General features: G+C 39.2%; 1 protein-coding gene across 1 annotated transcript in view; it reads right to left on the bottom strand.

The window, feature by feature from the left end:
* Positions 1–13,775, bottom strand: part of DISP2 (dispatched RND transporter family member 2) — a 212,370-nt gene that overhangs the window by 88,738 nt on the left and 109,857 nt on the right. The window contains exon 3 of the mRNA XM_078659799.1: positions 7,890–8,013. Within this exon, the coding sequence (XP_078515925.1) occupies positions 7,890–8,013 (124 nt within the window). The remainder of the gene's footprint in view (positions 1–7,889; positions 8,014–13,775) is intronic.

Here is a 13,775-nt window from a genome sequence, read left to right as displayed (position 1 = left end):
TGTCCCGCATCCCCATAGTGTCTCAAAACACCCAAATCAAACTGATCAACTTCTATGTACTTCATAGGGAATACCTCACACCGGGACAGATAAACTGTTATTTTCTGATAGTGGAGGCTAAATGGCCCACTGTGAAGAACTGGGATCCGAGTTCCTACATATGTTTTGGTGCTGCCCAGCAGCTACTGGAAGATGGTGACGGATACTTTGACCAAGCTGATAGATAGAGAGGTCCACTGCACACCGGGACACTGTCTCCTTCATTGGTTCCCGCACACTGCCAAGACTAAAGTGACTAGTAATTTTCAGGACCTGGCACTTCTCCCGGCCAAAAGGTAGATCGCCGGGAACTAGAAGACTCCAAGGGGGCCCAGTGCCAACGGTTGGAAGAGGGAAGTCCTGCGTTGGTAAGATTATAAGGGAGCGGTCTGCCTGTGAGATGTCAGACGGGGTCACACCCGTGGAGCCACACACACACCCTGATCTCGTGGACAACGCTTTAGACCTGTGGAATGGATCTCTTCCCTGCGGGCAAGTCAAATGCACTAATAGGAGGGCACACAAAATACCTCCTGTTCAGAGCAACAACATCACCTGGGGCTTTGGTTAACCCCTTTTGGCTTTGCGCCTAGTAAAGTATTAAAACACCCCCTTGATAGTGCGTAACAGGCCCAGCCATGGCACACCTGGGATGGGGGAGGTGGGAGGTAGCAGGGGTTCTGTTGCTTCTTATTAGGAGGACTGCAGCATGTCACCCACTGAACCCTAAACTCGTGTGGGGGTGCTGTGATTGTGATAACAATGCTTCCAGCCTTGCAGTATCCACATTGAATGCTGAGATACTGGCCGGTAATCCTGGGCCCTGCTGTGCGGGAGGGGGTACACGATTTCAGTGAGTTAGGATTTTTTGGCAGATTGAATGCCTATTGGTATACTATTGTACCAAGAACCTGATTGCGCTTGAAAACAATACAATTTGTTTGAAAAAAAAGAGCTCCCATGGTGTTTGCATGCATTAGTACATCATAAAAAAACATCTATTCTTGAATCACATTAAAGAGAGTTCATCTTGACACAAGCAAAACACTTCAATAAAAGATAAACTGGAAATCTTGTCATCAACTCATGCTTCATAAACCATGCCATGCAATCCTTTAATAAGTCAAAAAAACGTTTTAAGACATGTCAGATTCTGCAAAGACTTTACATCTCACAAACCCTGCTCTGTGCCATCGTAACTGTAACTGGAATGTTTTATGGTTTATGTATGGAGCACAGCCCGTATCTTCTTTCAGTTCATCCATAATCTCATTAAGGAGGATGCAATTCTTCTCGGAGTTGGGGGAGGAGTTCTGACAAGTGTAAACATGCATGTACGCAGTGCTTAATTTGTTTAAAAAAAATGGATGCCATGTCTCCCGTCAGGAGGCCACTATAGCTTTCACCACCTACCGCCCCTGCCTGCACTGCCAATGACAGTACTAACTCAACTCCTAACCTCCACACTCCTACAAGTGAGACCATTCAGACTATTTGTGGCCCCCAAATCTATGAGAATGGCTTGGGCTGCAGGTAATAGTCATTAGAATAAATAAACAACTGTTAAGTGCTCTCTAAACTAGACAAACAGCACCACCATGCGGCATATTGTCATAAGTGCCAATGTTGACAAATAAGTGTGGTGTTGAGCTCCAGAAACCACAGGCTCAAATTAAGCACTACATGTACCTCAGTAACATAAGCCGGTATTAAACCTTTTTCTTGAGCCTGACCCAGTGCTCGAAGATTTTTTCAGAAAAGTGCAATACTACATGCCAGTACCCTATTTCCAATCTAGGGGCCAGATGTAGGTAATCCCAGATTACCGATTCCTAAATACCGAATCATACCGATTCGGAATTTAAGAACTGGCAATCAGGATGTAGGTAATTTTACCGATTTAATTACCGAATCGGTATGATTCGGTAATTACCGAATCGGTATATACCGATTCGGTAATTGACATTCATTCCTATGGGCCTAGAGGCCCATAGGAATGAATGTCAATTACCGAATCGGTAAATACCGATTCGGTAATTGGGGGAAACATTGAAGGGTGGCAGGGTGTCACTTTGACACCCTGTTGCACCCCTCAATTGTGCATGGGTGCACATGTTGCAGACATACATGCCCTTAGGGCATGTATGTCTGCAACATGGCACTGTTTAAAAAGCAAAATAAATGCTTTTTAAAGGGTTTTCATTATTTACCACCAACTTCTAGTTGGTGGTAAAATAAGAATTCTTAAATCCCTGTAGCACTGATTACAGTGCTACCTACATGTCAAAATACAGATTCGGTAATTATACCGATTCGGTATTTTACCTATTCGGTAAAATTACCGAATGTGTATTTTAACATGCCCCTACATCCCAAACTCCAAATACCGGTCGGTAACGGCCGAAATCGTCCGTTACCGACCGGTATTTGCCTTCCTACATCTGGCCCCTATATGAGATAAAAACAAGTCCTTGAACAAGCGCGGGACTATCACATAATATGAAACTGGTATAGAGGTGCAGGAAGAATAGTCCACCGTCCTTTGGTTTGTTGTAAGTCCTTGGACAGTCTTTCACACAGGAGCTCTACCACAGGCTGTTACCATATGTTTTTCTTGAGTCAGACACAGGTCGTTCACTCCACTTGCAATCCGCCCTATGTTGTCCCACGGTGCAGTAATGTAGGCAGTTACTAACGGCCCCATAGGCATCTCCAGTTGTAATACACAACACTGCACCCTCAATGTCAAGATACCAGAGAATTATGAACAGATCCACCCTATCTGAGTATCTCCTTTTGTTGAAAGTGGAATGAAACAATCGGAAAAGCCTGCCTGTGCTTTCGGGCTTGGCAGATGGTAGAAAGAGAGGCTTCAATACTAGGTGTGATCACTTGTTATTGATCCACGTTCTCTTGCTTACAATTCCTTTACCGGGAGTTTGAAGGGTTATTCCACTAACTGCACTTGTGCAGTCACATCTTTTATGTGAATCTTGTGTTTATCTGGCTTATTCTGGTATACATGTTTGTCGCAAAGTAGAAATGTGATATTTGTATTGTACTTGCAATATATTTTCTGCTAGGTTTTAAACTTTGATGGGCCATTGAATTCTTTTTTTCCGAAACAAGCAATCAAAATCCAAACTGTGTGGCCAAAAACATTGTAAACTACAGACTTTTGGATGAGGACAACATTTAGGTGAAATTAACATAATAGTGTTGTTCAGACTGAACTACATGTAATCCGCTTAGATAAAACCAGGCACCTTCACACAGCACTATGAAACACACATATTTGCATAGGCACTTTTGTGGGCCAAATTATTTTTGCTTCCTTTCTATGAACTAAATAAATGGGCCAATGTGGATTATAACAGTGATACGCATTATCACGGTTCTGAGGGCTTCTCCTGTATATTCTGGAAGAACCTGGTAAATACTCCCTACTATTTATAGGTATTATCAGACACCGATAGTTGCCTGTATTCAGAGTAAGGAATAGTTATTTATCTGTTTGAAGCTGCTGACAGGTAAAAAGAAATAAAAACTGTGTACCACGGAGATTGCAGTTGTTTTGTGACATTTTCTTAGATGACATTGAATGGATTTCTAAAATGGATTAGAGTGTGGAGAATATAAGCCTACTTTAAGATGACCGCCCAGAGTCTCGTGAGATTGTGACTATTGTTGGTGATCTCATGAAACGTTTGCGCTATCTAGGGATCCGGTTATCCCAACCTACAAAAAGAGAACCCACTAAAGAAACGATCATAGAGTCAGGCTCGCTTCTGAGTCCTGCTCACAAAATAAAAAAAGAACAACCATGAAAGCACAGAAATGGAAGGGGTATGCTATAATCCACTGGGACATTTTAATAAAATGAGAGTAAATAAATTGCAACAAAAACCTAGGAGAATTGCTATATAGTTGTCAAATGTTCTCCATAAACACCATAATTTAGCATTGTTATGAGATTTTATAAAACATCATTATTAATGGTCTTTCTTGCATTGGTGTAAAAAATGATCTTAAGAATTGAGAAAGTTGAACTCCAAAGAATCTTTAAGGGAGAATTGAGAGATAGCCTAATGAATTTCCAAGCACAACATGTTGCTGTTGGTAGGGGGGACCTTCTTTCCAAGATGGCTTCAGCATTCAAAAAATGAGTCCTTTTCAAATGCTGAAAACAATGCAGTTCCTGCATTTCAATGGAAGCCCTCTCTTGGAAGAGGATATATATACCAACCATGTGCTTACTTGTGGTGAGAGATGTTTACTCCTTTCAAGACGACTGTATGCATATTTGTAGAAGAGCAATGAAAAAAGCTCTGGCGGGCAGATTTTCTGTCAAGCCTGACATACAAAAGTAAAATTATGTGTATAAAACCCAGAATAACTGCATTTACTCCTATGCCAAAGACTGGTATACTGCGTCCACATCTACATCAATACTGAACTGCAGAACCACCTACTATTCACTCTTAACTAGAAAATGACTAAGGCAATGTGAGAAATGCCTGACAATGGTATTTAACGAAAACAAAATATTTACTTGACATTCTAGTATGTTTGGCAAAACAATCCATAGGACAATACGTTAGTTGGTTTTGGTCAAACAAACTTTTCCCATTTGTTCTACAGTGTGCCACCCAACTACGAGACAGCGACTGCTCACGAGAAATAAAAACATATTACAGTACTGTACTAGATTAACAATGTTTAATCCAATACAATAATTCTTAACATAATCCCCAGTTAGAAACAGGCCATTAATTCCGATGGACTGGCCCATCAGATTAATACCTTGCTGTTGCGTTCCGGACAGAGATTTCAGCTGATCATAAAATTCTAAATCTCCCCATAAAACACTGGGGAAAAAATATGCAGAAATTGACTTAGAAACTCCGATCCCCTCATTGTTATTCCCCAATAAACTTGTAATACATTTTATTTTTCCTTCCCTAAATTTACCAGGACTACACCTAATGCTAACTCAGGGGTAGGAAATACTGGGGATTATACTGGACCATAGGAGAAGAATTTAGATGCCAAAATCCACATCACATGACAGCAAATCTGTTTAGTTCAAATATTAGTGTGCAATGAAAAATATTCTAGAAAACGTTACCCCTATTCACTTCTTACATTTGTGACCAATGACTGCACTGTTTTTCAGGAGTTCAGTAAGAGATTTTCACTATGAGCATCCCAAATTTCCTCTTTCACATGACTGTCTCACTTTTGTGCCAGGTTAATATTGCTTCCTTACGCTCTGAAAAGTCACCCTCGGCTGGTGTCTGGCATCCCCATTTGCTAAAAGCTATTTCATGTATCTTGGAAAATGAAAGTCTGGGGAAAGGACGCCGGGTACATCATGGCTTCTTCATTCAAAGGGCTCACAAAAGTAGGGATGCAAAATATTGTATTACTGAATTTAGGCTGTAAACCTTGTTGTTAACATATCTATGATTCTAAACTGATGTCAGTTAATTCAGTTAATTGTTGACACAGTAGAAGGTTGACACATTTTATTAATAAAGTCTCTTTATGATAAGTGTGTTTAACTCCTCTACAAAGAACTTCACAATGCTTTATGGACATTAGGCATTTCAATGTCGCAAAATAATTTTAGCAATCGTTTTCTAAATTATAACTTCAATATATCAATTGTAACTGCTTCGTCTTGAATATTTTTCATCTCTAGAATAGATCTATGAAGCAAGCAATGCTGTTTTCCAAAGTCCTTTCCGCCTTATCAGACTGTGCTTCGTGCATCCTGTCCTGGTAGAGCATCACTACGTTCTTGCAATATGGCGTCCACTGGGGCATTCTGCCATGGCCGTATCATGCTAACACCTTCATTTTTTCATTTGTGTAACAAAAAAGAGTCTGAATCTTGATGGATTTTAGCATCATGGGTGCCTGAATCTAATTCAGTTTGGCCAGTGCTTTGTATGGGGTTGTGTTTTTCCTGAAAGGTCAAAAAGTTGGGTTCTAAAAACATTTCTCCAACCCCCCTCTTCTGGGTTTCTTTTCTTTTTCTGTAAATTTCTTTTTCATTTGTGTTATTCTTTTATGTACTAAAAAAATAGGGAACCTGAGCTTGCTCGTGCATTAATTTATTTTTCCCTTGTGAAATGTGATGTTTATTGTTGTATCATACATGTGAGTCAAGAGTAATGTCATATATGTGTTGAATTTTGTATGTGGTCTATGGGAAATTGTTCAATTGGTCACTGAATCACAAAATAAACTGATACGGTTTAACAAAATTGAATTTAAACTTTTCACAAAACAAAAAATAAAAATGTGCTTTTTAACAGTCACTATGAGTGTCAGATGTGATTGGATAAAATAATTAATATATTGGTTATCAGCACTAGCAATTATGTTGTTAGAGTATTTCAAGATTGTCTTAGCCTTGCTGATTAGGGCCATAACCCTCTATTGTCCCTACTTATAATGGCCTAAAAGCAGGCATGCACCTAGCAATTCTGCTTTTGCTTGCTTATCATGTTCCTTAAGCCATTTTAGCACAATCAATACTATCTAGGGTGATTCTGCTCCTCTGGTGCACCTGGAGCCCTCATGTTACATTCCATGCTTGCTGGCATGCTTTCAACTCCTAAAACAGGCTCATCAACACCAGAGTAGACAAGGGCCCTGGTCTCCACATTGTGGCTCAACCGCATGAACCAACATTTTTAGAAATATGAAGAAAATGAACTTGTAATGTAGTGTCAATAATGTACCTGTATGATGGATATCTGATGATAGAAATATCCTTGAAGAAGACTCTTCAATTAATTCTCTACTGTAGTTTGGCTCATCTTCATTTATCGCCAGCATTTCCCAGAGATTTAATGACACTAGAGAGGAAAAATAGAGGCAAGGATCTCTAAATCATCTTGCCCTTCAATCTCCTTGTTGGTCACATGTCCAGGAAATGGACATTTCAAGTAGAGTATATTATTAAAATTGTTCTTGCGAGACACGTTTTACGTATTATAAGGGGAGATCAGTGCTTAATTTGAGTCGGTAGCTACCAGTGCTCGGCACCGGTACTTAATTGTCAACACCAGCAATTATGACAGCTGCCACATGGAGGTGCTGTCTGTCTAATTTAGGGGTGAGCAGAACAACAGTTTGTTATTAATATTATATATATTTAAAATGACTAATAGCTGCCTCCCAAGCCATTCTTTTAACTTTGGGGCCTGGAATACTCTGAATTCTCATTGGCAGCAATGGATGGAGCAAGCTGCAGTGGCCTCCTGACGAGGGCCCTGGCACTTATTTTTGTTTTACAAATGAAGTACTGGGGAGATTAAGTAAAGGAAAGACTGTAGTATGGGAGGAGCAGACAGAGTGAAATTAACTTTAGGTGCTGGTGAGCACGAGGGAGGAGACAGGCCAACATTCTAAGGATATGACAAGGACACATCTGGCTTTGTAGACCAGAAGAAGAAATTACACAGAACCTTGAAGAACAGAGGCGAACTGCAAAGCATGGTGGTAGGCAGGCCTGGAAGTACGCATGTGGAGAACTGTAGGGTCTATCGTAAGGGCAATTGAGAAATGTGAGGACTCTAAAGGAAAAGAAACAGGTGTCGCAATAATCATGCGTAAATGATACCAGTGAATTTAGTGAGTTGTAAGTGGTTTTACAGATACCAAGAAGGCAACAGCAAGTTTTGGCAGCAACAGATATGAAATCAGTGAGGTTACCCGTAAAGAAATATTGGCTTCTTCTTACAAATGCTGAAGGCACGTAAACATGTTTAGCATCCATCTTTATATTACTGCATATATTATAAGGTCAAGTACATATTTGCACTTCAGAGACTCACCATTAGAGGCTCAGAGAAATCTGGAAGGTGCCCGACCAGAAAGCCTGCCAAGGTACACACTAGGACCAACAAAGAGCACAACCCCAATACAGCCATGGGCCAGTCAGCAATCACTTGGGAATAACTGAAATAAAAGAGAACACAAATTATTACAATATCATTGTAAAAGGGACATACAATCGTACTTATCTATAACACGTGTTCTCCAGAGATAGATTCATATGTGGTAGAGTCACAGGACACATAAAGCTTCATTAATAGATTGCACGATTGTGATTTCAATAAGTTCATTGAAGTAGTTACTATATGAAACTGAGCCAATATTCGACTGCACTTCTACCAAGTAACGAGCAAGTTTTAACCACTCAATTGAAGTTTTGATGCTACTATGCCCCCAATGGGGCTGTGCATATTTGTGATTCTGAAAGCATAATCTTGCTTGGATCACCATTACTAGGCCACTGTATTTGCTGTAACCTACAGTTTACCTTATGCCTACCATCACCATGTTGCTGGTTCAATAAAAAATGCCTCTAAACAATGGAGAACCACAACAGAAAGGTATTCACAACCAGTGCTTCATTAAAATAACAAGTGCAAGGGCCCAATGTTTTGTTCAGAAGTCCGAGGCCGACTCTATTGAAGGTCAGGTGCCGAATACCAAGTCTGTATAGTTTTGTTTCCACCGCATGCCTCTTTAATCCACCACCAAACACTCCTAGCCTCTATATATCACTCCAGCAGTTAATTTTTATACCTCCCTTCTCCATTTGCCAATGTTTTTCCATCTTCCTCTTACTCCTTCTGTACCCATGTTGCGTTTGTCTTTCTCTTTCTGTGAATCAAAGCTTGTTGAGGAAAAATAAGTGCTGGTGTCCAAAAATGAGGGCCAGCAGACCCACATGCAACCAGAAGCTCAGATTAGGCACTGTTCACAATCATTTATTCTCACAAACAGATGGTGAATATGGGGACCTCTTCATGAAAAGCATTGTGAAAGTTCTGATTTTAAGCAGACAATCCCCTTTTACAGTATGCGTAAAACGCATACAGGGCTAAGCCAAAGGTAGGTTACTACTTTGGGCTATTCACAAAATCTGAGTCTAAAATTGCTCAAACATGTAGACTTACAATTCTCCACCCACTGAAACAGGGGGTTGAGCTAAATTGTGTAATGTTACTACTGCCAAAAGAATCACTAGTAAGTCCACTACCACATATGGCCACCACTGAGACTGCAACAGCCGCCCATAAAAAATAACTGAGGCGAGGACTTAAAGTAACATCCCATAGGAAATAATGTTAATTTAAATCATTTTAAACTGTTAAAAATATAAATAAATATACCTTAATGTTAAAAAATGTGTAAATAAAACACATTCATTATTTAGTTATACAATATTTCAACAAATGATTTATTTAAAAATGAATGTAACATTAATGTTTAATAAAAATATAATTAAATTACTTTTAATTCATTCTGCACATCACTTTTAATAATTATTAATGTATAATATACATTTATTTTAATTTAAACTTCGGAAAAAAAATTCATTTAATTTAAGGTATTTAAATGAATTACATATTTAATTCAGAATTAAGTTAATAGTGCTGTACCATCTTATATTTTGTTCTACATTTAAAATAAACATATAGACTTATTTACAATAATAGTTAACATAAAAATAATTTTAATTTACTTTTTCAAAGTTTAATAAACCCTTTTCCTTTTTTACTCTGAAATAAACAAATTATTTATTTATTTACTATGCATTAATAATTGCAATAATATTTGGATTAATAAATGCATTATTACATCTAAAGGCTTTAATTAATTAAAAGTAATTCAATTATGTTTTTATAGAAATTAATGATACATTAATTTTTAAAGTCAGTAAAGATTATTAAACGTTTATAAATTAATAATATAAATATGTATTATCTTTCAATTTTTTAAACATGAAATTATATTTATTCATGCTTTTAACTATTTTATATAATTTAATTTAACTTACCGTTATTTCCTACAGGGTTTTATTTTAAGTCCCTACATCTGTTCTTTCTATGGTAGAGTCTTGCAGTACCCGTGATTGGCCATTTGTGGTGCTGAATTTACTTCAGGTCTGAGCCGGAGTGATTTAATACTGTTTTGGACCACTGCTGTATTACCTTAGAAATGCAGTTTGTGAAAGGTAAATGCTCCTGCTACAACCCTCCTTACTCCTCCGCAATCCCCACCCCTTTGGTGATAAGTAGTCGTCATTTTCCAGCGCTCCATTCTGTCCCTCCCCCCACATTTACTACTAAAACATAAACTCCACAGTCGGTGCATAGATTTTTGTGAATAACATTTTGTAGTACGTATGTATGTAGTACTATTATAGTACCAAAAAACAAACTACAACATGCAGTTTGTGAATAGGCCCCCACAAGGGTACATTTACTACTTTCCTTGTGAATCAGGTCTCTAGTTCTCCTGAAAATTCTCCATTGGGTATGAGAGAAAAACTAACAACTCTGCCAGTCCCATCATTTTGTTGTGTCCACAGGGAAGGCCCTTCTACCTCTCTTGCTGACCTAAGGGAACACCAAAGGTTTCACCTTCTTGATTTAAGGCTGTGAAAGTTCTGATAGTGCATGCATTTGGAAACAAATAGGCAGGTACCTGGGAGATTATTGTGGATTACAGAAGTCTTTAAACTTAACTTGCCTTTTCATAAGCAGAGTCATGCTGTTAAAATGGGAGAGGAATGTTGTCTTCTGTTCAAGCTTATGAGCAGATGAACCAGCACATACATTACATTAACTATTTAGGTTGGCGGGTCAAAACATTGATTGTAGTCATAGTCAATTCATGAAGAGATTATGGTCAACACACGTGGTACCCCGTGATTGAAAGCCAAAAACAAGAGACACTTTTCATCAAAATTTGGTGGAAAAAGCCTTTGCCAATCATTGCACTAAAGTTGGGAACTTGGGAGAGTTGGTGGAGTTGGTGGTTTGCCCAAAGAAATAAAGTCCCTGAGCGAAGGGCTACAGTCAGGGCGCCGCACAGGGAATCTAACCAATAGACTGAATCCTATACAGCGTTTATACATCGCAAAATTTTGTTTTCCGTCCAGTGTCAACAAATCTGGGTCCACTTACTTGGTCTTGGTATGCTTTGCTGTAAGTCAGTAGTGCTGTATTTAGACGTTAATGTACTTTAGACACGTTTGCACATAGAAGCCATTTATGTTTATCCCCTATCTAAACTCTACAACACTTGGGTATCACCAGCAATTATATATACGAAAAGGATGTAAATACAGTTTGAAAACAATATGTAGATGGGTTAAACACTCAGGGACATCACCAGAGAGGGAATAATAGAAGGAAAACTAAGGAGGAAAAATATGGTACAATGAGATGGTTTCATAATAAAAAGTCTCTATTTTGTAGCTTCCCGGCCTCAGCAAGAGCAGCCACTGTGGATTCTAGGTTCACATTACATTGAGGAGCTCACACAGTTTCATGCCCCAATCAGGTACTAACATTGTCATATTTGTTGTTTACATGAATGTATTTTCCTCAACACCTCTGATCACCATCTGGTGCGGGTGGTATATTTTTAATCACATAACAGGTTATTGTAGTTTGATGTTATTTGTGATATATTACTCTTACTCAGTGTTTGACATTATCATCACTCTCTTGGGGGAACAGTGATCGTCTTGGCTGAGAATTTATTTTTGTAGAGTGTTTATGCTATATAGATGCATGTGGACTTGGCCTCCTTTGCAGGGTGACCCTCAAATCTTTTGCCTGTTTTCTGAATTCCGCTTTTGTTGACCTTAGGACGCTGTGCACTTTACCACTACTAACCAGTGCTAAAGTGCATGTGCTCACTCCTTGAAACATGGTAAAATTAGCTTACACCCAATTGGCACATTTAAGTCTCTTATAAAGTGGTACTACATGTATTCAGGGCCTGTAAATGAAATGCTACTAGTGGGACGGCAGCATTTATTGTGCTCCCCAACTTAAGTAGCCCCTTGAAACATGTTCCGGGAGTGCAATTGCAGACTGTGTGTATTTTTAAACTTCCAATTCGACTTTGCAACATAAACCTTTTGCAAGCCTTAAACTTCCTTTTTAATACATATACTAAGGGAGGCCCTAAACAGCCCATAGGACAGGGGGTATCTAAAAAGTTGGACATGTACTTTTAAGTTTTAGATTGAAATACAAAACAATTCTTCCCTACCGAATTGCCTGGTTATGAACTGCTTACTGAGTATGTTTGACTTGATCTTGTTGGACTTCATTTAGTTCTGTTAGTTAACACTCCATTGTATCTTTTTTAATGTACTGAGCTTTTATACTCCTAGTAGGCTCCTAGCAGTGAAAAACGATTACATTTGTTTTTTAACAACTGTGATGTCTACCTCTCTCATATGATAGTATTGGGTTACAATATTTCATTTGAAAAGTGCTAACCTTTGATTAGGATTTTACGTCAGAGTTCTGAAAATGCCACTTTTTTGAAAGGGGGCATTTTCTAGTCTCACTCATTTGGTGTCTGCAGCCTGTGTCTTGGGTCATATGACTGTGAATAGAGTGGCAGTTGGTGTTTGTATATTCCTCCCAGACAGGGATACAAAGGGGGACTAGGTGGTGGCAGAATGGGCAATCCTGGCAGGATGGGAGGGGCGCAGCTGTTCCCTGCCCCACTTACATTTCAAAGGGGCTGCCTCCAGCACATGCACAAGGAACTTGACACCAGCTTTTTGCTACCCTAGACCTTTTGAAGCCTGGGCATGGAAGGAAGGAAATTGCCAGGCCTAGATGTTGGGGAAAGTCTAGAACTTACTCCCACTTCAAAGGTTGGCACCAGATTGAAATATTAGACCATCAGACCAACCCTTCAGTCTACTCCTGAACCTGGGGAGGACCCCCACAAGAACTGGCTTGTACCTCAGAGGATTGCTCTGCTGCTTCTGGCCTGATTTGTACTTTAGAGGACTGCCCTGCTGCTACCGGAGGACTGCCCTTCTGCTAGAGGCCTGCTTTGCTGCTTGACCCCAAGACTACCACAGTGACTTCAACGACTAGTTGGATGGCCTCCTGCTCTGAGCTACAGAGACACAAGCTCCACCAACTTTGAACCTGCACATGGACCCTTTCTGAAGTGAGTTCTGCCCTCCAAGTGGTGCTATATAACAAAAGAAGGGCCTGACTCTAATCAGTAAGGCTGAGTCATCTACACTACACTCCAAATAAGCTGCCAATACTGATAAGCAATTACTATACCACTAAATGATAGATGCAAGGATATCAAGCCAAGCAACCAAAAGCTTATTATTAGCTTTTATTTTCAATATTCAAAAGACGTGTTTTCATTTAAGAAACATATAGGGGATATATACAAACAAATAACAAAACATATATATTCGTACAGGCACAACCACATTTACACATTCAACACCCTCTACATAATCCTTACAGCCCAGTGTAATTATTGTGAAAACAGGCTGGCCACTACCCTAACAAAATTTATGAAAATGCATAAAAAATTGCACTAGCAACTAAACAGTTTTAACAGCACCGTTTTTTACAATGTAACATCAGTCTTGATCACAACATGGATACGAATTAATTGTGAGTTGGATTGACAAAGGTCTACGCGTTTCAAACCCCAGTCATTGTAGGGGTTCTAATCAGTACCTACAACCACAATTTCAAGAAGAGCCACCGTCGTGGACTTCCTCTAAAATCTAATTCAAAGTGTGAATTCCCTCCCGATTTTTCACTATGGATCCTGTGTTTGGATGAATTATTTGATGCACCAGAACATCGGCACCTTCTAGATGGAGTGCTCGTCTGCTGGGTATACAAAAGTTTCAG

The sequence above is a fragment of the Lissotriton helveticus genome, chromosome 9 (assembly GCF_964261635.1).
Source record: "Lissotriton helveticus chromosome 9, aLisHel1.1, whole genome shotgun sequence".
In the NCBI taxonomy this organism is placed as follows: domain Eukaryota; kingdom Metazoa; phylum Chordata; class Amphibia; order Caudata; family Salamandridae; genus Lissotriton; species Lissotriton helveticus.
This window is presented reverse-complemented; position numbering and strand designations above follow the sequence as displayed.